This window comes from Mustela nivalis, assembly GCF_964662115.1.
Source record: "Mustela nivalis genome assembly, chromosome: 7".
Classification (NCBI taxonomy): Eukaryota; Metazoa; Chordata; class Mammalia; order Carnivora; family Mustelidae; genus Mustela; species Mustela nivalis.
Window position 1 is genome coordinate 11043360 of NC_139026.1, and position 23856 is coordinate 11067215.

General features: G+C 45.9%; 1 protein-coding gene and 1 pseudogene across 26 annotated transcripts in view; one reads left to right on the plus strand and one right to left on the minus strand.

Annotated features, from left to right (window-relative positions):
- The first annotated feature begins 526 nt into the window (after nucleotides 1-526).
- RBFOX2 (RNA binding fox-1 homolog 2) overlaps nucleotides 527-23856 on the plus strand; it is a 274726-nt gene continuing 251396 nt past the window's right edge. For 3 of the 25 annotated variants that reach the window (XM_082740313.1, XM_082740286.1, XM_082740296.1), the window contains exon 1: nucleotides 1028-1418. In XM_082740313.1, coding sequence (XP_082596439.1) covers nucleotides 1233-1418 — 186 coding nt within the window. In that variant the 5' untranslated portion in view covers nucleotides 1028-1232. Of the gene's footprint in view, nucleotides 929-1017; nucleotides 1419-23856 lie in introns of those variants that run through there. The other 22 variants (XM_082740283.1, XM_082740302.1, XM_082740282.1 and 19 more) reach the window with 17 other exon arrangements.
- On the minus strand, nucleotides 14640-15182 carry LOC309869570 (small ribosomal subunit protein eS21 pseudogene; annotated as a pseudogene). The gene has a single exon. The product of its transcript is annotated as a small ribosomal subunit protein eS21 pseudogene (transcript).

The window sequence follows — 23856 nt, forward strand, 5'->3', positions numbered from 1 at the left end:
AGCAAGATGCAGAAAATATGATATGGTATACTGAGCTCTGGATCTAACACTTTGTAGGAGCAGTACTTAACCAAGTTTCAGGTTCATGTTCATCATCAATGAAACCGAGATAATGGTATTTACTCTGCCTACAACAACAGCTTCAGAAGGGGTCTGTGAACGCCTTGTGCGAACTCTAAAGCCCTTAAAGCATCAGGTGTTATTATGATGATCAGGAATGTGGTGATAATTATGATTAGTCTTTCAGAACAGGGGAGAGCCGTATAGTCGTGGCTTCCTTCCTGGACCTTCCAAATCGAGGTCCCCTTTCTTCTGCGAGAAGAGGAGCAGGCTAAGAACCTTTCACGGCGCCTCTTTCCTCGCCTGGAACCATCGCGGCCACCTAGGCGAACTCCGGTCGCTGCTTCGCAGAACTGGCCCTCCCTAGCCCTTAGGCCTCTCAAGCTCCGCCCGCCCCGGGCTGTGGCCCCGCCCCGAAAGCGCAAACTCCGCCTCCTCCGCGCGGGCAGGCACTCCGGCGGCGCGGCGCCTCCAGGACAAGCCTTCGGCCGGGCCGGAGATTCCCGAACTTCCCCGATCCCTTCCCGGCCTCCCTCGGACGCCCGGAGCGGAGGCGGCGGAGATTGCCGAGGGGCGCTGGCCCCGCCCCCGCCCCCGCCCCGCCACGGCCTCCCGCGCGGGCTGGAGTCCCAGATCCCGGTCCCTCCCTCCTCCTTTCTCTCCGCCCGCCTTCCCGGGGCTGCCACAGTGGCGGGTCGGAGGCTCCCGGCCAGTCAGCTCGTTCCGGCCCCGGGCCCCTCCTCCCCCACCCCCCAAACAAACAGCCCTCCCCACGCCTCGGGAGCCCGGACCGCCCCCTTCCTCCCTCGGCCCGGCGTGTGGCGAGGGACAGTGTGAAGGAGCGAGCGCGGGCCGGCGGGCGAGCTCCGTGAGTGCGAGAGGCGGGGCGCGCGGCGGGCCGGGCCGGGCCGGGCCGGGGTCGCGTGTGCGCGTGGGGGCGCGAGCGAGTGCCCGTCGCGACCCGCCGGCCGCCGCGAGCGAGCCGCCGGCGCGCGGCGAGCGGCCACCGCCAGCCGCCGAGGGGCGCCGGGCCCGCGCGCGCGCACGCACGCACGCACGCGGGGGCGGGGGCAGGCGCGCGCCCGCCTGTCGCGACAGTCGGGGCCGAGGCCCAGGGGGAGGTGGCCTGTCGCGGGTCGCCCGGCTCCCGGAGGCGAGGGGGGCGCGGGCGGATGGCGGAAGGCGCCCAGCCGCAGCAGCCGCCTCAGCTCGGGCCCGGCGCCGCTGCCCGGGGGATGAAGCGGGAGTCGGAGCTGGAGCTGCCGGTGCCCGGAGGGGGAGGAGACGGAGCCGAGCCCGGCCTGAGCAAGCGGCCGCGCACGGAGGAGGCGGCGGCCGACGGCGGCGGCGGGATGCAGGTGACCGCGCGGGACGGCGCCCCGTTACGGCGGGGGTGCGGCGCGGGGGCCGCGAGGGCGGCGGGGGTACCGGGGCCGGGAGGGGGAGGGCCTCCGGGGGTCCTGGCTTGGAGGTGGGAGGGGGCCGGTCGGGGCCTGGTGGGGAAGGTGGGGCGGGCTCCCCGGGCTTGGAGGCGAAGAGTGCAGGAGGATCCCTGGGTGCCCGAGAGCGTCCCGATTCCTCGGGGTGCGAGGGGCTCGACGCGTGAATAGGTTTTGGTGGGGAAATCGAACATGGTTGAGGCGGGTTCCTTTTCTTCAGACCCTTCCTTAGTTCCTTGGGGTGGAGTGGAAGCCGGGAGATCTGGGTCTGTTGCCCAGAGAGCCGCTGCACTGAGTCGAGGACGGGGCGAGGGGCGGGGGTGGGGGGGAGTGGTGGAGACTGGAATCACACCGTTTTGGCAGCTCTAGACTCACGCGGCGATGGGGCAGGGGAGCGGTGTTATAAGGGAGAGAGTGAAAAGCGAGAAAACTCCTCGAGAGCCCAAAGGGGATGTGGCTTAGCTTGTGGGTTCAATCAGTTACACAAGGAGTGTGAGAAGTACCAGGAGTTCGGTAGTGGTGTGGGGACACCGTGGTGCTCGGTCTCATTAAGTTTGTGGAGCAATGCTAATGAGTCTCGAGAGAGACACAGGACGTGCCCCTCCTTCTTTTGCCAGTTGCTTCTTACGCGGCCGAGGATGCCGACCAGCTCTTTAATGTCCTGGGGTATAAAAGAAAATTTCTGGGGCTGTTGGGAGACTGGATTCTGAGTTGTGGACCCAAGGATAAGCTGGTTGTTTTGGGTAGGGAATGGGAAAGGTGGTGATGATGTCAGTTGGCTTTGTAGTTGAAAGAAGAGCGCAAACCTTCGGACCTTTTAGGATTTGGTCTCCGTTGGGAGAAGAGTTGCTGTGAAATGGTGGAGCAATTGTTTAGAGACCTGCCTAATTCTCATAGAATCATGGAATGTTAGAGATAGAGGGGACCAGAGACATCATCTTTTCCAGGGGTTCTTCACCCGGATAGGCTTGAAGACTCTTACGTTGGGTAGTTTACATGCACTTTTGCTGTTGGTGGGGAAGTCAGTAGCTTTCATCTTTTTGGGTTTTGTTTGTTTGTTTGTTTTGTTTTTCGTTTTTTCTTTTTTGGGAAGGGATTCAAGTCTCCAAATGTTTTAACCTCCACATTTTGTAGATGGGGACTCAAAAGTCCAGAGAAGACTAGTGACTTGCCTAAGGCCACCCAGTTAGCTGGTAGCAAAACTAGAACTAGAAGCCTAGTCTTCTAATTCCTATTCCTGTGCTCTCTCCATTACACCACTCTTGGAAATCCCTGCAGTGCTAAAAGACTTCCTGTGCTCCGCTCCCAGCTTTTCAAGGCTCTGCCTGACTTCCTGTGTTAGAGACGGAGCTGTATTTAAGCGTGGCATGTTTGCTGTGCGCTTTTGGGTCTCCTTTGCAGAGGCCACTCAGTTACTTGTGTTGATTTGGGTAAAGTGACCCTCTTGCTGTTTATTTTTGAATTCTTTTGTTCTGTTTGCCTGCTCTTGTCCTCCATCAGAACTCTTGTCAGGCAGAGTGATTGTGAGAATTAAAAGCTCAGGGCCATGGAAAAAATACTGAGGAACATGGGGAGACTTAGGGTGATGTGGATTAACATCGGCTGATCAGAAGAGGTGACTGGATGTAGGTGCTGGTGAGCACTGTTTGGTGCGTGGGTAAATCTGTGTATGTCTGTGTTCATTCATTGTTTCTGTCAGTCATGGTTAACAGACACCCCCCTCTCTTCCCTCTCCTTTCCTCCTGGGGCCCATTATTTGCTGTTGCCTTCAAATTGGCCAAGGATAGTAGTATTTGGAAATGGAGCAGTGTGTAGGGACTTTGGAGTATGCAGAGGAAGGAGTGGATTAGGCCCTTTGGGTGCAGAACTATCCCACAGAGAATCTTCTTCTCACTCTCTGTATGTGTGGATCTTTATTTATTTTTCAGGTCATGTGTTCTCATTGCTGTAGTTCTGACACCCCGTGTCACACGGGTACTCAAATCATCATTGATCTAGCCCCCTGCCTTCAACTAGCTGTAAGCTTCTGAGAAAATCCGTTCTTTTGGGGCCTCTGATTCCTTAGTTGTAAAATAAAGGGTTTGTATAGGAGGACTTCTAAATCATCTAGAAAATATAAGAAGTTCACTGACCTTAAGGTGCCTGGTGTTTCCAGTCTGGGTGGAGAGACAAAAATGGTGAAAAATTTAAAAAAGAGCATGCACTTCTGTATGTGTGGTTTTGTGTGTGTGTGTGTGTGTGTGTGTACGCGCGCGCATGCACACGTGTGTATGTATCTGTGTGAGAGAGAAAGTTCCAGAGAACAGGATCAGAGATACCATGGGGTGGTTGCATGTCACAAGTCACTGCATAATTTAGAGCCAAAGTACGCCAAGGATTTGTGCCAGTGGGTCCAGAAGAAGGAGATGATCGTTCCTGCTGAAATGGTCAAGGAAGGCTTTAGGCAAGGTTGACATTTGTGGTATGATCTGAGTAAAAGAGAAGTAATTCTCCCGAAAAGATAAAATTTAATGCTGGGTGACCCACACCTCGAGTACTTTGCTATATCATTTTGACAACAATGGTAGGATAGTTAATAGTCATTTAACTAATGTTTATTGAGCAGCTGCTATGTGCCACGCTCTGTTTCACAGCGTAGGAGACATGGCCATATATAAAACAAAGACTCCGCTCTCATGTAACTAATAATCTCATAGAAAGAAACAGTAAACAAATCAACAACTGTTATTAAGGGGTGGTGAGTGCCAAGAAGCAAAATAAAGCAGGGAGGGAGATGGAGAGTGAAGAAGATGGTTAGGAAAGACCTCTCTGATGGATGACATTAGAATGAAGTGAAGGGAGGGAATGGACCATTCAGATATTTGAGGGAAAGGGGTTCAGGTGGAGGAACTGTGGGAGCAGAGGCATTGAGAAAGAGGTATACTTGATGTGTCTGAGAGCAGAGGCCCGTGCAGCTGGAGCAGAAGGAGCGGCGGAGAGGCAGATGATTGTGGCAATGTCGAAATGCCCATGGGCGCTGTGCTGTGCAAGTAGGCACTTAAACAGTCTGGAGTAGCCAACTTTTTTAGCACGTTTGTTTTCCTTATATAGCTTAATACAAATGGAGCTTTTCTGAGGTCATAGCTCCTTCTAGGAAGCCTTCCCTGACAACTTTCACACCAGTCAGACTCTCCTCTTATACGGATGCTGAATTGTACATCATCTTGTGTTGTTCCTTGTTTTATTCATGTTTCCCTAGTGAGACTGTAAGCTTCTAGAAGACAGACACTATATTCTCTTTGTTCTCTCCTTTGTAATACCTGACAGTGTTGGGTACAAAATAAACGCACACTGCCTGTGAAGTTGAAATTTACTTTTTACAAATGATTAAGGGGTTGGAAAAAATTAAGAAATTTAGGGGTGAGAGTTTGTTCTGAAAATTCCTCAATCTTCTGAGTCAGAGGATTAACTTTTTTTTTTTTTAAACAGACAGAAGTCCTTTACTGGGGTTAATTTCCCAAGGCTGCCCACTAAATGGAAGTACAGTTCAAAGCTGTAGATTCCAAAGCTGAACCCTGTTGAGTTATAGTCAGGAAGCTTTTGGAGTAAATCATTATTTCCCAAAGTGGGCATAGAGGACACGAGAGAGTCTGTGGTGCTTCTCTGACAATTCTTCGGCCAAGAAGGAACCGTAGAGGAGTGAGAGGAAGGATTGTGCCCTTTGCTTCATGTGGACAGAAGAGTATTAGCACAGCCCTGGAAACAGTATACAATAGAGAACCCTAAGCGGGGGAGGAGGGAAGAGCAAATTCAACCTGCAAATTGAAGTATGGTTTGAGAAGTGTAGTTAGTTGTCAAAGAGGGTGCTGGAAATGCTAACCTGGTGAAAAGTGGAATGAGTTACATGTATAGGTGTGGGCGGTTCATTTCACTGTAAGCAAGTCTGATATGTGTGGAACCTGGGTTTTATAAAACATCCTGGGGAGTCAGTTTCCTTCGGTCAGCTCTTCTAGTGAATGTAAACAATTTGATGATCAAAAATTCAGTTTTTGTGCAACTTTCTAGGAACTTAGCTGCTATTTAAATAAAGCAAGGTGCACCTTAATTATGACTTAGAGCTTTCAGCAAAATCCTTTACGGCAGCGAGGTGTTGGTATGTGATTATTATACGGCCAGCTAACTGCTTCTGACCATCGAGTCGTAAATCCAGTTTAGTGAAGTGGGTTCGGCAGTTGTTATTCTGGTAGTAGGAAAGCTTTCTTTCTTTCTTCCTGGTCTTAGGGCAGAGGTTCCAGGTAGCCTGTGATTTCTGTGCGTATGCTACAGTTCTTGAAATAGTTTATCTTTTCATTTACTAGTTTCCGGGTTTCTTTCCTCTTAGGTGCACGTCTCTTTGGATTCTCGTTTGGGTGTTTGGTACTGATGCTGGACATGATGCTACTATTTGAGTAGAGCTATACAAATATTGTGCTTGAATGATGTCTCATAAAAATTAGGGAGTTTTTGTTTCTAGTTGTCTTAGTCTCCTAGTGCATCATAACAAAATACCAAAGACCGGGTGGCTTAAACAACAGTAATTTATTTCTCACAATTCTCGAGGCTACAAGTCCCAAGATCAAGGCGCTGGCAGATTCGGTTTCTGCTGAGGAGTTCTCTTTCTGGCTTCTCACTGTGTTCACGTAGCCTTTTCTCAGTGTGTGCTCCTGGACAGAGAGAGATCTCTCTCTGCCTCTTCTTAGAAGGGAACTAATCCCATCATGGGGGTCCCACCCATAGACCTACACTAAACCTCATCACCTCCCAAAGCCCCCCTCCCCCAAGTACCATCGCCCTATGGGCTGGGCTTCAACATACTAATTTCGTGGGGAGACGGACGTTCAACCTACAATGCTACCAGAGCTGTAAACAGTGTAGATGGAGAAACTGAGGCACAGTCACTTTAAAAATTACTAATTTTTTTCAAGCCTCACAAGGAAAGCCTGTGAATGTAACACTCGGAATGTCTTTGAGAAGGAGGAGGACGGATCTGAATTCAAAGTAGGTCTATTCTTTAGGGTGACTCACGAGACTAGCCTGAGTTGAATTTGTCTCCCAACTCCCGCTCCCCGTTTTCTAGTCACCTTGTCATGTTTTTCTCTCTCACACTGACCTGTGAACACAACAGAAGCTAACCGGAGATTTAACTTTAATTTTGGTATAAAACAGACTGGTGCAGACAGGCCTCAAGATTACAGGACTGGGGAGAAGGACGCTCGCTCTTCTACTGCGGGTAAACCAGAGTGTTGCCCGTGCAGCTCCGGTCTGCCCTCTCTCAGGCCATCAGTTTTGATGCCAGGTTTTCACAATTTGTACGACAGTAAAGGCAGTCATTTTAGTGAGTGGCTTTGCTTGAATTTTTGTTGATCTGCATTTATAGAGCATAGTAAACGCCTTTTTTCTGGTGCCTGTGTGCACTCCCTTCAGAGATGGAAGGCAAGAGCGTCGGGGATGATGGGAAGGAAATGACAGTAATTGGAGGAGTGCGCAGCTGGAGCGGGGGCCGGGGAGTGCGTTTGGCGTTTTAGGTGGCCCCTAGGAGTATTGAATTTCTTATTCTTCTCCCCTCCAGCCCCAATACAAGCAGGCGGCTTACATGGCTAAGGTTTCATTATCTAATCCATCACAGATCAGCTTGAATAAACCCATTGGCTGGCGCTGATCTAGTTAGGAGGGTAGTGCAAAGCTGCTTGAGCCAGGATTGGGGCAAATCGGATCAGAACTGCCTTGTGAATCCTGGACATATTTCTGTAATTTGGGCGGGTAAAGACGTTTGGAAAATCACTTGTGAGAGAGAGAGAGAGAGAGAGAGAGAAGAGAAGAGCAAGTGAACAATCAGCCATGAGTTTTTCAGATGTTGTGGGGACTCCAGGGGGAGAGTGTATGGAAGATTTGATCTATTTCTCTGAGTATAGCCAAGTTGCTTTGATTATTTGAGTCTGACTTTTTTGGGGGTCACCAGTGGTCAGTAGTAATCTTTTTTAGTAGCATTTGGAGATCCCAGTTGTCATCACTTAGTTATGACTATTCTGAGTGAACCCTTGGTCTGAGACCGTACGTCCTGGGTCCCCTCTCTTAGTTTTTAAAAGGGAGATGTTGTTGTTAGTATTATTACGACCGACCTTAACATACGTAATTATGTTTGATATCCACGTATGCGTCAAGTGTGGCGTGGTGAAAGAAACACTGTTTAGAGTTTCTCATTTTGGGTTTGACTCTTGGCTCCTCCACTTAGCAGATGAATGACCTTTGGTAGGATGTCTAACATCTGAGCTCCTGATTACACATCTGTGAACTGGGAGAATTAATACATACTCTAATGAGCTGCTTGATGAGTAACCAAGATGATCTGAAGTGTCTATCATGGAGCCCAGCAGTACCTGTTTATTCCTTGCCTCCCTTATAGGCTGCCGTACAGTGCTCCGTGAGGTCCTGCTTACTGCTTGATCAGCATGGAGTGGTTAATGTGTTTCCGACTGATGAAGTGTCAGAGTTGGGGACCACTAGAGATGAGCAGTGTGTTGAACTGAATGTTCTCGGCCTCCGGGTGGAGGAGGTGAATGGGCTTTCAAGTTAGAGGAGGAGGAGGAAGAGGAGAGGTTTGCTTCTTTGCTAAGCACTGAAAGAGCTAGTGAGTTATTACAGTGCCTGCACTGAGCAATGGACTTTTCATGGAACTCGTGGGATCTCCACTGGGAATGTGCATGACAGATGCACTGGCCGTTCGGGTGGTACCCGGGATGCAGGAGTGGTGAGAATGTTGGTTGCGTTTCAGATATTACAAGGTTCGCTAGTTAATATTACTTCGAATAGATAACCCCTTTTGCTCTCTTTCTGGTGTGTGGAAATTGAGCTGGGATGCCTTTGTCTCGTCTGTCCCCAGTCTCTTCAAACCTGCCTGCAGACTACTAAGTCACCCACCTGAAAGAGCTTACTTTTTAAAAACACTTGACAGTTTGTCTTTGACTTACAAAGTCCATTCTCTCTCATTTGGCCTCCTTCTGGCTTGACTTTGGCCTTTGTAGCCTCATTGAATTTGCAGTCCACCTCTGAGTCTGGGGTATGAGGCTTCTGGTTTCCTTAGCATGCTGTGCCCCGTGGGCTCATTCGTACCTCTGTGCCTTTGTTTCTGTTTCTTTTCTACCTGAAATTCCTGCCTCAGCATCTCTGTCTCTCATCTGCAAGGCTCAGTTGGGATTGAGGATCAGTTGGGATACTGACTCCTGGATGCCTTTTGTGTCTGCTCCCATTCCTCCCACTTCCTGCCGGTTTCTAAAACATGGTGTCCAAAGCTCTGTTTCAGCACATTTTACTTTACCAAATGGTAAAGTACCAGTGTCTGCCCCTCTACCCCTGCCCAAACAGATCGAGGGAGCCTTTGGGATCCCTAGGATTTAGCACTGTGCCTGTGCCCCAGTAGTCAAGAAACAAGGATTTTTGTTGAATTGAACTTTGTCTCTCTGCCCCTCAGTAGGGCCTGCAGATGGCTTTAATTGTTTCTCCAGATTTTCCCTGGGGGGTCTGGCCCTTGGTCTGCTTTCCAGCTCGTGTGAAGACTGGGAGCTCTGGGATTTGTGAATGGTACCTGATCTTTCCATTGATATCAGGGTTAAAGGTGAGAACGGGGTCTTTGAAAACAGAAGCAGGGGTGGAATTTAACTGTTGAATGTGTTGGGTGGGCATGGCAACGTAATGTTTAGTTTCCTGTGCTCAGATATTAATTGAGTGCACGTGTGTATGTGTAAAAAGCGCCTTTGTGATGGTGTGGTTAAGGAGAAGAGAGGACCCACACAAGTAAGGAGCAATTAGAGCTAACCTGTTCCAGTTCATTGGAGCAGTCTGTTGATCTGCCTTTTACAGCGCTGCGGAGAGATGCTGGAGTGTTGCAGTTCAGAGATATTACCATCATCTGGGACTAAGCCCATTTGATCAACGGTGGACCTTAACCTTTCCCTTCCCAACGAATGAATTTCATAAGCTATTATAGCTTCTTTTGTGGCCACCGGAAAAATACCAACTGAGACACCTCACAAAATGCAGGCTGTTTTCCAGATCGCCCATTGGATGTGCTTGAAAATGAGGAAGCTTGATGGAGTTCCTTTAAACCGCAACCTTGGAAATAGATTCATGGATGTGTGTGTGCGTTACAGGACTCGCTCCGCCCGTCCCGTGTTCTCCCTTCCTCCCTCTCAGCTTCTGATTTCTGCTGCTCTATAATCCTAGCCTGTTCTCTCTAACCTTGAGACTTCCCTTACTTCTTCAATCGGGGCCCCTTTACAGGCAGCCAGATGGACTTTGTAATGCCTTTGGCTTTTTGGATTCTGAATGAAAAAAGCAGGTTCTAAGATGGGAATGAGAGAGACAGCAACCAGTAATAATATTACTTCCTTCTGATGTGTCCTGCACATACGTGGCATCTAGAAATTTCCACTGAGGATTCAAGGCACGGGACACATGATAAATACCGCTTATGAAGGAGATGACAATTTTGAATTGCTAAATGATAATGGTTGAGTAACTGCTTAGAAACCCGTTTTCCCAAGGGTGGAAACAGCCTTTGAAGTTTAGACTTCCCATAATGCTTGGGTGTGTTCAGCCATAATACTTGGGTTTTTTAGGGACCTAAGTCTTCAGATAATACCTTGGTATGTGGGATTTTTCCCATGGGATGGCTGGTTCCTTGGTTTTTCCTTTGCTGAGGAAAAGAAACTTTGCACTGAGTATTGGATGTTTCATTCCAGGCATGTGGTTTCCGAGGAGGCATACTGTTTATTTTTCTTTTTGGCTGAATCGACTTTGTCGGATCCTAATCGTAAATATCACGGCAAGGCATGATTTATCATGAAGGGTAGGCAGGGTTGCTGTGGTTCTCTCTCGAGGATGGGATTTTGCAAGGCGGGGAGTGGAAACTGTCCTAGGGGAACTAGAGGAAGAAGCAGACCTGGTTGGGGGCACTCTGGGCTTTGAGTGTGAGCTCCAGCTACTGTCTGAGTTGGAACACTTTGGGAACAGAGGCTCATGGGAAGTTCTTCCATTTGCCTTATTTTGAGCAGCTTTTCCCTCGCACATTGGCAGCTGTTTGGAGGAGGGGGCGTTAATTGCTGTCCGCCAGAATGATTTCCAAAACAGACCTATATGGAATTCATTTAGGGACTTATTTCAGGAGTATGTGGTTTGTCCTGAGTCAGGAGGACTTTGGTTCCATTTTCCTGGAAGTCGCCGGGCTTCATGAGCCTGCGCTATTTATCTTGGACAGTTAGGCCAGAAGAAAAGCAGCTGCACAGTGGGTCCTTGTTGCGTGGAACTTAGTTTCCCAGGTCATCCTCTCGGGGGTTTTTATACAGTTACATTTACAGCCTTAAGTTTTCTTTTCCTTTTTTTTTCTCCCTCTGCAGTTCAGTATGCCACAAACATTCTGAGGAGGGTGGGTCATGATTCTGGGTTAAGAAAAAGTAAAATAATTTTGGGTAAAAAGCAGGAATTGTTTAGCTCCCTCTCCCCTCTTTTCTTACTCTCCCTTCCAGTCCTTTGCAAAAGTGTCTGCAAATGAGGCCGCTTATCCCCTCCTCAGACTGTCTTGTCCCCTGATGCGCTGAATCTGTGGCTCTGACAGCTTTCACCTGCTGTTTCTTGGTCTCCAGGCGATGGGATTGTGGGATTGTGCCGTTTCAAAGCAAAACCTGGCAGAATTGGAAGACGTTTTGTGGTGGCTCCCAGCGCCCACAAAGCTTAAACTCATTGGTTTGCACCTCATATAAACTTGCAGGAACACTGTCCCTGTCACTAGCTGGCACAATGGGTTTGAGGACTTTGCTGGAACTTCAGGAAGTCTCCACAATGGCTCCTTCTCACAGTGGGAGCTTTGGCAAGGCTTACCGGGAGTTGGTAGGGCTTGTTTTGAGAGCTGGCCTCTGGTCTTAACGCTCCTGTGTGTCTCTGTAAGAAAGGCAGGGCAGACTTGCTTGAAGAATGGGGAGAGGTGCGATGCAGCTGTCACGGATGTGGGGCCATTTTATACACGTCGGCCTGTGCCATCCTGACCTGCACGGTTTACTGTGTGTTCTGGGTGTTGTATTCGTACTTGAAGCCATGGTCTGACTCCTGACTTTGAATAAGCTGATTTGGCTGATTTTTGATATCATCCTGGACTTTGAGTGATGCTGGTCATATTTAGAAGGTCCGTGTGGGGGCTTAGAAGTTAACTGTTTCTGTTGGCAAGCCCCCTCCCTGGCCCCAGGTGCTACTCACGTGTGTTACAGACGCATTTTTTTGGTCCCTCTATTTGGTGTAATAGGTCCCTAGCTGCTTGTTTTGATTCCAAAAATTTGATTCCCCATTTTTGCTGTAACATTTTGGCTTTGATCTGGCTGTGTTTTTACAGTGTTGGAGATGAATTGGTTAATTTTGGCATTTTGCATACATCCAGGAGAAGTCTTTCAGAAAGGTGCTTATCACAGACCATTAGCGATTTTTGTCAGCTGTGTAAAAATGCTGCGATTAACAGATACCCGAGTATCTGTGTGTATGTGCAGTTTTCCTTTATGCTTACTTTGCATTTCTTTTTCTCTCTAGGAGTAGTTCGGAGTCAGTGTTATCCTTTGCTTTTTAATCCTGGCCTGTTTCAGGAAACTTTTGTGTTTGATTTTCTTGCGCTTTTGTGAGGATCATTTATCCTTATTGGATTTGAGCTTCACGATGAATTGTTTTTTCAGTGTTAGTTTTAGGTAAGTAGTACATGCTTGTTTGGTTTAGTGGTATCCCAGAGTCTGAACAAACCCTAAACAATTTGTCAGCCATACTTCAGTTAAAAAAAAAAAAAGTATTAGTTCCAATACAAGAGAAACGCCTGCCTGGTCCAGCATCCTGTTTCAGGTGAGAAAATTGTGTAATTCAATGTCCCAGACTGTTTCATCGATGGCTCTTTGAGAAAGGAGAATAGGTGTCATTCTGCTGAGAAAAGAAAAATCAAATAACTTTGGAATAGAGTTAAACAAAATTTGAACAAAATTTGAAACAAAATAGAGTTAAACAAAATTTGAAAATTTGAAACTATCACATATTACTTCATAAGCAGATGCAACCCTACAGTTATAAAATGTATTTAGTGAAGCATCTGTCCCCATGTGCCCTGAACCCCTTCACTAAACAACTAACCCCCGTTTTTTGTTTCTTGTGTTATCTTATTCTTTTTTCCCACAGACACCAGCAAACTGGTGCCTTTGCACACTGCTATTTTCAGTGATTATATCAGAAGGTAATTTTTGTTTTTTAAGATTTTTTAAAAAATTATTTCTATTTTTATGTTTTTATTTTTGGATTTTCTTATTTTTAAGTAATCTCTACACCCAACGTGGGGCTGCTCTAACTCACAACCTTGAGATCAAGAGTCTCAAGCCATACTGACAGAGCTAGCCAGATACCCGGAAGTTAATTTTTTTTTTAAAGATCTTTTTTATTTATTTGACAGACAGAGATCACAACTAGGCAGAGTAGCAGGCCTAGAGAGAGGGGGAAAGCAGGCTCCCTGCTGAGCAGAGAGCTCAATCCCAGGGCCCCGAGCCATGACCCGATCATGACCCGAGCCAAAGGCAGAGGCTTACTTAACCCACTGAGCCACCCAGGTGCCCCGATTTTTTTTTTTTTTTTTAATGCAATAAGGTCTCCTGATGTTTTCAAGAACTGGTTCTGCTGTGCATGCGCGCTCGTGCGCGAGTGTGTCCCCTGCTTAGAAAAGCTTTTCCCGCTCTAGGATTATAAAACATAGAATAGGCGGCCTGGCAGAGCTGAGTTGGAGCCTTAGCTTTTCCATATCACAGTTGTATGATCTTGGCGAAGTTATTTAACCTTTCTAAGCCTCAGCTTCTTCCCTTGTAAAATACATTCTGTAAGAATTGGAAGAGATGATACATAGAATGTGCTTATTCAGGGCCTGACACATAATAGGTGTTCAGTATATAAATGGCCATATTTGTTATAATTATCAAGCCTTATCTTTTTGTACCCCAGTTTTTTTTAAAGTTTATTTTTTTAGAGAGAGCACAAGCATGGGGGGCGGGGTTGAAGGAGAACGAGAGAGAATCTCAGACCCTGAGATGAACATGGAGCTGGATACGGGGCTCAACCCCAGGACCCTGAGATTATTATCTGGCCAAAATCAAGAGTTGGATGCTTAACCGACTGAGCCACCCAAATGCCCCTTGACTTCTTCTTCTTCTTTTTTTTTTTTTAATTTTATTTATTTATTTGACAGACAGAGATTACAGTTAGGCAGAGAGACAGGCAGAGAGAGAGAGGAAGAGAAGCAGGCTCCCCACTGAACAGAGAGCCTGATGTGGGGCTCGATCCCAGGATCATGACCTGAACCCAAGGCAGAGGCTTTAACCCACTGAGCCACCCAGGCGCGCCCCACCCCTTGACTTCTTTAAGGGCAGGAACAGTCTCTTAGTTTTTCTGTCTTCAGCTTCTCCATGAATGTCAGGGAAATATTATAATAAGAAGCCAGTAAATGTTTGTTGAAAAAAAAAATCAGTCTTTATAGGGCTTATTTGTAAAAAATCTCTTTAATAATTTTTGTTGCTTTTTCTGTAATCACCATCTTTGGATTTGTAGCTTGGTGACTAAAATTGTACAAAATGTACAGTAATTAAATTTATATAATATTTTATAGTGTATAAAATGCTTTGATATAGGTTCTTATTTAGTCCCTACAACAACCCCAAAAGATAAGTGATTCTTTTTCCTATTTTTCATATGGTAAAGATATACTTCTTTAAACCTCATGACTAGGAAGTAGCAAAACTGATGCTTCTACCAGATTTTGTGGCTCTTTATTCAGTGCCTTTTCCTTTGGGCCTCGTGCCCCTCAAACCAAAGGGTATGATTGAGAAAGAATGAATACTGAACATGAACTTCATTGTCTTCACGTGACATATATTTAATATTGAAAGTATTTTGTCTATTACCTAACAGTAATCCATGTAGTTACAGTAATTCTTGAGTCTTGTAGAAGTCAACACTGACTTCAGTTTTTTCAGTAATTTGGATCTAACCAGTGGTTTTTTTTTTTTTTTTTTTCAGTTTACTATTTATTTTTAACAAATATTCCACATCCATGATCCTCTTCAGTCAGAAGTTCTTTGAAATGATGCTGTCGGCCTTGGCCAGTGGAGGATGGAGTCGTCTGACTCACCCATCCTGCGAATGGCCCCACAGATAGCCTAGGTTTTCAACTGACAGTTGAACCTGTGGCCTTCTTGGCCACGATCACCTGGATGGGTGTGTGGTCTTTGGTGCCAATGGTGTGATTGCTGGCAGAGCATGTCCGAGGCACGGTGTGAGCAGGTCCACAAACTTGCCGGCATCGGTCTGCATGTCGAAGGGGCGCCTGCTGCTCCCACCACAAGCACGGAAGATGGCCAGTGTTTTGAATTGGGATTTTGCCAAGATTTGGTGTGTGCTTGTATGTGCCACGCATTGTATTAGAAGCTTCATGTGTTTATCTCACTTTCCTGTACTTCATATTTGGGGGAGGTTAAATGGGATAGTTAGTTGCTGTGTATATGGTAATTTGTTATTATTGTTTGCTTGTTATTTGCCTCAAAGTTATCCCATCTGTAATTTTGTTATCAGCTGGTAGATCAGCAGTAGATAAATCACTGGATCGATAATGGTGGGTGGTATGAAATGAGGGTTGAAGGCATCTAGAAGTCATCCTACCAGCTCCCTGCTTCAGTCGGGTAAGGGAGACGATGTGCTCATTTCAGTTATTCCGGGCTCAGTAGGACGGCAAGCAGTAAGCTCAGACTTTGGCTTTAGGTCTAATTAGAATCTTTCTTGTCTTCATCTTTCTTACTATTCTGGTACAGTTTCTCTGAGGGTTTCTTACATGGAGTTTACCTCCCCCCCCCCCCCACCCTGGCTTGTCACTTATTTATTTATTTATTTAAAAAGATTTTATTTATTTATTTGACAGACAGAGATCACAAGTAGGCAGAGAGGCAGGCAGAGAGAGAGAGGAGGAGGAAGCAGGCTCTCTGGGGATCAGACAGCCTGATGCAGGGCTTGATCCTAGGACCCTGGGATCATGACCTGAGCCGAAGGCAGAGGCTTTAACCCACTGAGCCACCCAGGCGCCCCTGTCATTTATTTTTTAAGCATAGAATATATTCACATGGTGAATGATTCAAAATGCGGAAAAAAGTAAAAAGTGTCTGCCTTGTCCCAACTACCTAGTTTTCTCCTTGGAGGTAACTGTGGTTAGCTTTCTGGCTATCCTTCCGGAGGTAGTATCTACATAATATCTTCTCCACTCCCTTTTAGAAACTCAAATGGTGGTATTACTATGCACGCTCCCTGTGCTTTGCTTTTCTTTTTCTCTGCATTTGGAGATCAGAACATTTTTTGTAGATTTTTTTTTTTTTTAATTAGGTTTCTGGAATTAGGATTATTCTGTCCTGGGCTACTGAGATAAAACTAAGTCTAAATGTCTCTGGTAGGGCTGAGCCTGATTAGTACAAGACCTTAGAAAGTGGGAGTCTGCATTTCATGGACTCAGGGGGTCAGAAACCTAATCTTTCTTTTTAATGTTTCTTGTTTTTATTTTTAGAGACCTGATCTGCATCTCCAGTCTTTCATGTGAATACCCTACAAATCTCTGACTGATGATACCTTTAAAGATATTTGGGCAAAAGATAGGCGTCCTTAGCTCTCCACCTGTCCCAGTCAGCTGCTCCCGATCCTGTCCTTATCCACTCGAAGGGCTCTTTTTGGGTCAGATATCCTGTTTGTCATTGAGTCAGTAATGATACTCAGGATCTGCCTTGAGTCATTGCACATGGACTCTAACTGCAGTGTGATTTTATTCGGTATGACACTTTCTATACCAGATGCATCCAGAATGTCCAGCTTATCCTGATTGAATGTCACTGCTGTCAGGAGGCTGGTCAGTGAACCAAGTTTGGTGTTGAATTGTGAGAAAGGAAGATTTAGTTCCTAGTAGGTGTTTGTGTCTCAGCAGCCATAATTGCTGTTGGTTTCACGTAACCCCTGCGTTTGTTGACAGTCCAGGACTGAGGGGATGTGACCACTCCCACTGAGACCTGATGGGGAGTAAAGAGATACGGTTCCACAAACAGAATATTTTTTTCCTGTTTAGTAGACAGTGGATTCTGATCCAGACATTAAGACAGCATTAAGGATTGCATGCTTAGGCTTGAGTCTAGCTCTCTTAACCTTTAGAGACTTATGCATTTAAAGGTCTGAAGTAAAACTGTGCTTTTCATAGTTAGCTTCTGCAGTGGACCTTTGTCTCCACAAGGATGTTAGAGGGGAGGTGGCATTCTAGCCGTTTGGAGAATGAGGCCAGTGAGGATGTGTCTTGCACTCTAGATGGATGCTAACCTCCATTATACGGCGATGCTAATCTCACCAAACAGCCTTTATGGTCCCAAGGCTTTGCCATGAGTGAATGAGGCCTGCTCAGTCTCTGGCCCCACGCAGTGAATGGAAGCAGGCGGGGCACCAGATGCTCTGTTGTTTCCCTGGTTGCTTCTTCCTTCATACCTGGTGTAAGGTTTCCAGGCGTTTGTGCAACCCGATCGCAGAAAGCGCCTGTCTTAGCAGTCGAGAGATGGGCTGGCAGGCGGCTCAGGTTACTCCCATGTTCCTGATAAGAGCCAGTGATCCGTACTGGTGGCTGCTGGGGTGGGGTGGGGGGGTAGGAGCTTTACTGCCGGTGCCCTGCCCAGCAGGAATGGTGGTGCGGGTCTGTCTGGTGTTTCAGGACTCCCAACAGTGTACCCAAGGCAGCTTGAGAGGTTTGGTCAGCATCTCTAGGCAAGCAGTGCAATTTGAAAGGCAGATCTTGCCTTAGAGGAGATGGGTCTTGGGAAATGGTGACACACAGGAGCAGAAGGAGAACCAACATAGAAAATATGAAGTACTAGCCCAAGCAATAGAAATGAGATTATTCAGTCTTTTAACTTAAAACCCAGTTAAAGATTTTATCGAGTCTGGTAGTGTCAGGCACAGTGATGCTTAAGACTTGAATTTGCAGTGGGGAAGTAGATGTGTACACCAGTAACTTTCATGCTGTGTGATAATTGCTCTGATAGAGGTATACACTGAGTATATGTCAAAGCCTAGTAGTTCGGGAACATAGACTCTTTGCACAACTCTATCAGAGCGATTATCACACTGTATTAAGATCCTGGATTAAAAGGCATTCTGGTATCAGACTGCTTAGATTCAAATTGTCTGTATACCTACTTATCTGTGTGTCCTTTGGGCAAGTTACTTACCTCTTCTGTGCTTCAGTTGTTCATCTGTAAAATGGGGAAAATAGTTTCTCCTGGCAAAGTTGTTGTGAGTATTAAGTGAGTGTGTACAGTAAAATGTGTTTGGAGGAGTGCCTGGTCCATGATGAACACTGTATGTGTCATTGGTTGTTACGGTGGTGCTTGTGGCACCAAGCAGGGACACCAGAGACCATGGCAAACACGTGCTGACCAGTGACAGCGCAGAGTTCAGGATTTATTGTATCCCCTTAAAGATTTTTAGGACAATGCCAGGGACTGTACAGAAGCAGATGAATGAAATGTTAACCAACTCTGTGATTGTGTACAGTATACGATGAGAGTCCATTATTTGGAAAGTTGGGTAAGAAAAATAATGTGAGAAGCTTCAGGATCCCATGGCAGTTTCAGAGACAGAACCTTACTGTTCCTTTGGGAGTTGCATGGGAGGCCCTCTGCTTTCTTGAAATTTTAAAGATAGGCTATATATCTTTAAGGTAGGAAAATACTTTATTTTGGGCAAGTATTTCTTGCTTTTTAACCCCCCCCCCCCCCCGGAGAAACTATTTTAGATCAGAATCTATCCATCCATCCATCCTTTCTTATCCTTTCTTACCTACCTCCCCCTTCTAAAAGGGAAACATTGCTGATATTTAAATCACTTTCATTTTTCCTTATATGAAAGGTAAACCTCGGCGTGCCTGAGTGGCTCAGTTGGTTGAACATCTGACATCGGCCCAGGTCATGATCTCAGGATCCTGGAATCCAGCCCCGCATCAGGCTCCATGTTCAGGGGAATCTGCTTCTCCCTCTCCTTTTCCCTCTGCCCCTCCGCCTTCTCCTGATCTCTGTCTCTCTCTCAAATAGATAAAATCTTAAAAAAAAAAAAAGGTATACCTCTCATTGTGCAAAAACCCCTACTCTTTTTATTTTTTTTTTAAAGTTCTCTCTCTGCCCAACATGGGGTTCAGACTCACCACCCTGAGATCAAGATTGCACACTCCTCTGCCTTAGCCAGGCAGACCCCACCCAAAAGCCCCTGCTCTTTCGCTTGGCGCTTCTTTTATTCACTTAACAACATTTAAATGCGTCCAATAGGCTAGACCGTGGGGCTGCAGAGTAAAAGGAACATTATAATGGAGCCTGTGAAGTTTATCATGGGAAGTTTCTGGAACCAACTATACATTGAAACAAAAATTTAGAGACACAATGTATTGCTAAGTGTGTAGGTAGAGAAGTAGGTACTCACGGTTGCTGGTGGAGTGAAAAGCCACATACCCTTCGTGAAAAGCTGTTTAGCAATATCTGCTAAAACGTAAAATGCATGTATTCTTTGACTCAGCAGCTCTATTTCTAGGAATTTATCCAACAGATACTTCTGCATCTGTGTGTGAGAATATACATTACAAAATTACTTGAAGTAGCAAACCATTGAACAAAAGAAAATGCTCTTCAACAGGAAATCTGTGAACTAAAATAAGGTACATCAGGATGGGATATCATGCATTTATTACAGAGAATGAGACAGCTCTCTGTGAACAAACAGAAGACTCAAATACATCAAGTGTAAAAATTCAGGGTGCAGAAAAGTGTATAGTTTGCTGATGTTAATAAAAATAATATAGTAATATATTATTAATATAATAATGAAAAGCATATATTCTCGTACACACAGACTCTCTTTGCTGGGAATCACAAGATTCCGATAGCGCATTTTATCTGGGGAGGGTTATTAAGTGACAGAGAAGTAGGGGTATAGTTGAAGACTTACTATAGTCTTTTGTGCCTTTAGAGTTTTGTATTACATGCTTGTGTTGTTTTAAAAATAATTTACTAAAATGATGTAGGAGTAAGTATAGGAGCTGTTTTACTTATAATTGAATTTGCTAATTTTTTTTTTTTTAAAGATTTTATTTATTTATTTGACAGACAGAGATCCCAAGTAGGCAGAGAAGCAGGCAGAGAGAGAGAGAGAGAGAGAGAGGGAAGCAGGCTCCTTGCGGAGCAGAGAGCCCGATGCGGGGCTCGATCCCAGGACCCTGAGATCACGACCTGAGCCGAAGGCAGCGACTTAACCCACTGAGCCACCCAGGCGCCCCGAATTTGCTAATTTTTATAGAAAAATGAAGTCGTGTGTTAGAGCCGAAGTGTGCTAATTCTGCTTACCACAAGGAAAAAAATAGTGCCGGTGGTGGCACACGGCTGTTTTAATTTTGTCTGTCACGTTGTTTATTAGTATATAGGGTGTTGTTGGTGCTTATATTTATTATTAACTGTGTCTTATTCCGGAAGGCTAAAGTCTCTGATTATAACAAGAATGCTGATACGGTGGGGTGGGTAAATGCAGACACGATTGCAAACGGAAGTCACGTGAGCAGTGACGGGCGAGTACTTGTACAGGTGAATTCTTCGACAACACAGACAGTTGTGAAGAGGCAAGGGCAAGTCATGAAGTGAGCTGAGGAGAAATAAAACAAGTTAAAACCTTTACCATAAGCCATTTTTCTTCAGTGTTTCCTCACTAGATGTACACCCAATGGGTTACTTGGATTTTTTTCATATTGGAACAGCCTTTCATTCCAGACCCAACCTGGGGTAATAGAGGAGCTTCTGTACCCTGATAGGAATGAGTGCAGTATTTCTATGGGAGCATAATAAAGAGATTCTTATCCAGCTGGGTGGCATGGGCCCAGGAGGAACATTCTGCAGGAGCTGTTGCTGAGGACTGAGTGAGTGAGTAGGGGCTAGGCGAGTAGGGGAGAGGAGAGGCAGGGACAGGCCATTCCAGGCGGAAGCGGCAGCACGTGCAAGGACAAGGTGAGAGGAACCACAGGTAGGTCAGTGGGGGGGGGGGGGCGCGGATGGGGTTTTTCCGAAGTCTTCGGCGGTTGGTGCCCCCACAGACTGCTGTCCTCCTGCAGTCCTGTATGCCGTTCTTGAAGTTGACGTGGTGGTGATGGTGATTGGATTCTCCCACCCCTCAAGGAACATAACCTCGTGGTAGGTGGAGTAGTGACGCTCTTTGTTCATGGAAGAAAAACAAGAGAGAACAAAGAAAACCTGTATTTGGTTAATGTTGTATGCATGTGGTTGACCTGTCTTCTAGCAGAACTCCTTATTTTTCTGCAGCTGCCTTCATCCTTGAAGAGGCCTTCTCTCTGTTTAGAATCACGGTTTGAGTGCTGCACGGAAACAACTTGAACCTGATGTTCCCTTTCATCACATTTAAGTCTATGTGACGTACTTTCTACCGTGCAGGCACGCATTTTGCTCTTCATAGTTTGGAATGCTGTAACAACAATGTTTTGTCCGTCAGAGGCGTCCAAAAAATTTTATGAATGTTAATGTGCTTGATCTCACAGTATACCAGGGTAGGTGGCAGGTAGGCAAGTGATTTTTGTTTTGTTCTGTTTTTTACATATCATGTATATTAGCCCATTTTGGTTGTCAGTGCCTCTTAAGGAGAAAGTTTCTCCTTTGAAGCTGGGACGTCCTCTGTGCTTTGAATTCACTCAAAGAAAAATTATTCTGGAAAGCTTGAACTAAACCTGGTTAAATGCTTCTGAGTTATGGGAGAGGGATTGAAAAAAAACTTTATTAGCTAAAAATAATTTTGCTCCCAAGTTACCAAAAATGGCTCACTAGAAATGCTTTTAAGATACTTGTCTAAGCTACCATAAGCTGAAGGTCAAGAAAAACGTTTAGAACATGTCTTGAGAAACGATTGGCTCTATTTTGCCAAAGCTTTTGCCAGGCTTCTTATTCCATAATTATCTCATGGGACAAAAGCTGGTGGAAAGCGTTATGCCTTCGATTCGATAGGGACCTCGAGGTTCTTTAAGTGAAACGTGGATGCTGCCTGTTTCTTCTGACGGTAAGCTTGTACCTGCGGAAGGCATTAGCGTGGGTGCAAACGGGACATTTAATTCTAAAAATATTGTACCATGGTTTCTGCTGATTAAGGACTTGTAGTCCTTGTGTCCCGTTGCAGAGCAGTTGTACTCTCGGAAAATATTGGTCATTCTTCACAGAGGACCAGGGGATGGGTCTTGAGCCTGTGGGATTGCCGTCGATGGTCTCTTAGCCCGTTCAGGTACTCCTCTGCCTCTCCGGGAGTTCTGGCGTCGAGAGCCACTCACGGGTGGCACTTCTTTGTTTGTGGTATGGCCGGTTACCGTTGGCACTTACATTTTATTCTTCATTCTCACACCTCTCCCTGCTCTAATGATGACCCCAAGGACCCATTTGCAGCAGCAGTGTGTGCCGTCGGTTGGCAGGGATAGCTTGAGAAACTGGAGAGGCAATGTCGACTTTCCTTGAGGTTGCTTAGAGTTGCAAAATAAAATCTTGAATTAGAAAGAGATTTAGAGCTTTTTTCCCCCCTTGTAGAAAGCACTCTTAAATATAAAGCCATGATGTTTTTCCTTTCTGAATTGAACACCTGCTTATTGAGCACCAAATGTCTAGGAGGTAAGGAGAAGGCAGGTGACTAAGCTCAGGTCCCGGGACCTCCTTCCTTCAGTTCGGGGAGAAAAGTAGCCTGCAGGCAGGGTGTTCTTGGCACCTTGAGGAGAGGAGAGAAAGTTTAAAAACAAAGTATGGTAAGGATTCATCAAAAAGTGGGATAAAACGATTACTTAGTCTCAGTTAAGTGGCAGCTTGAATTGAGGTGGTCCTAATGGTTTCTTTATCAGACTGTACTGAGAAGCGTGGGAGTGTAGCCTAGTGCCAGTTACCCTGGGTGGGGCACACGGAAGCCGGAACAGACAAGTTCAGGTGCAGTAAGCGGGTGGAAGACAAGGACAGGAGCTTGTGATACGGATTTGAGATCTTGATGTTGGAAGAGTTTGGGTAGTGACCATTCCCAAGGACTAGTTATCAGACGGATGATTATGGTAGAGGAAAGCATGCTGGAAATAAATAGGTCGAACTTGGAGGCTTTGGAAGGGTTGTCAGCCCAAGGACTGACATCACTGAGGACTAAGCACTGGGATCATTGGGCAGGTTGACAGAAGGTCTTGGCAGTTGAGGAAGTAGTACGATGTATGAGCATTAACTCGGTTGTTCTCAACTTGGGGAGATTTTGCCCAAACATTTGGTGATGTCTGGAGACGTTTTTGATTTTTGTGGCTGTCACGGTGCTGCTGGTGTCTGCTAGGTAGAGGCCAGGGGTGCTGTTTAACACCCTAAAACACATAGGGTAGCCGCCTCATGACGAGCGAGGCAATCTGAGAAGTCAGTAGTGCCAAGGTAGACACACCCCGCATTACCTTTGTTGAGTAAAGGCAACAGAATTTGATTGTTTCTCCTCCCTTCCACTCTGCTCTGTAGAACTCTGCGCATCCGTTTGTGCTTTTCTTTAGTGATTGTTTATGGAGCTCCGCTTATATGCAAGACAGCACGCTAGGTAGGTGTTAGAACATAAAGAGTAGTTAGACATCACCTCCTTTTTAAAGTTTATTTTAAATTATAAATTAATATGTAAATATATTCTTACAAATAAAAAACCCAGAAACAAACAGGTAAAGCCAGTGGTGACTTTGACCACCACCTGCAGTTCCTTCTCTAGAGGTAGCCAGAGCTGTCGGTTTGGACATTAGGGTGCCTCCCCTGCATCTGTTTTCTTTCCTTCTCTTGGATGCTTTGAGGTGTGCTTTGGAACATTTGTCCTAGGCTGCACGTTTCTTAAAACAGGGACCAGGTGTCAGGTTTCTCTTTTTGACTTTTTATTATAATATACATGGTATACAGTTGTCACCCAGTCAGTGTTTGATGAAAAATTAATTAATTGGTGGAAAAGCAGCAGTGGGGAGAACAAAGAGAATGCCAAGTCCTAGTAATGGCCTTTAGGCTTTGGAAGGCTATAGGGCAGGTTTATGGGGAAAATGAGTTAATGCTAATATAGAGAAATATTGAAAGTGAAGAAAAATTCAAAGCTGTAGGGGTATGAAAAGGTTGCCAGGAGCCCAGGTGATGAGCCCGTACATTGGCAAAGAAGGGGTTGAGAAGGAACAGAGAGCTTCATTGTATAGGGTTCAAGAGTTCAGGGA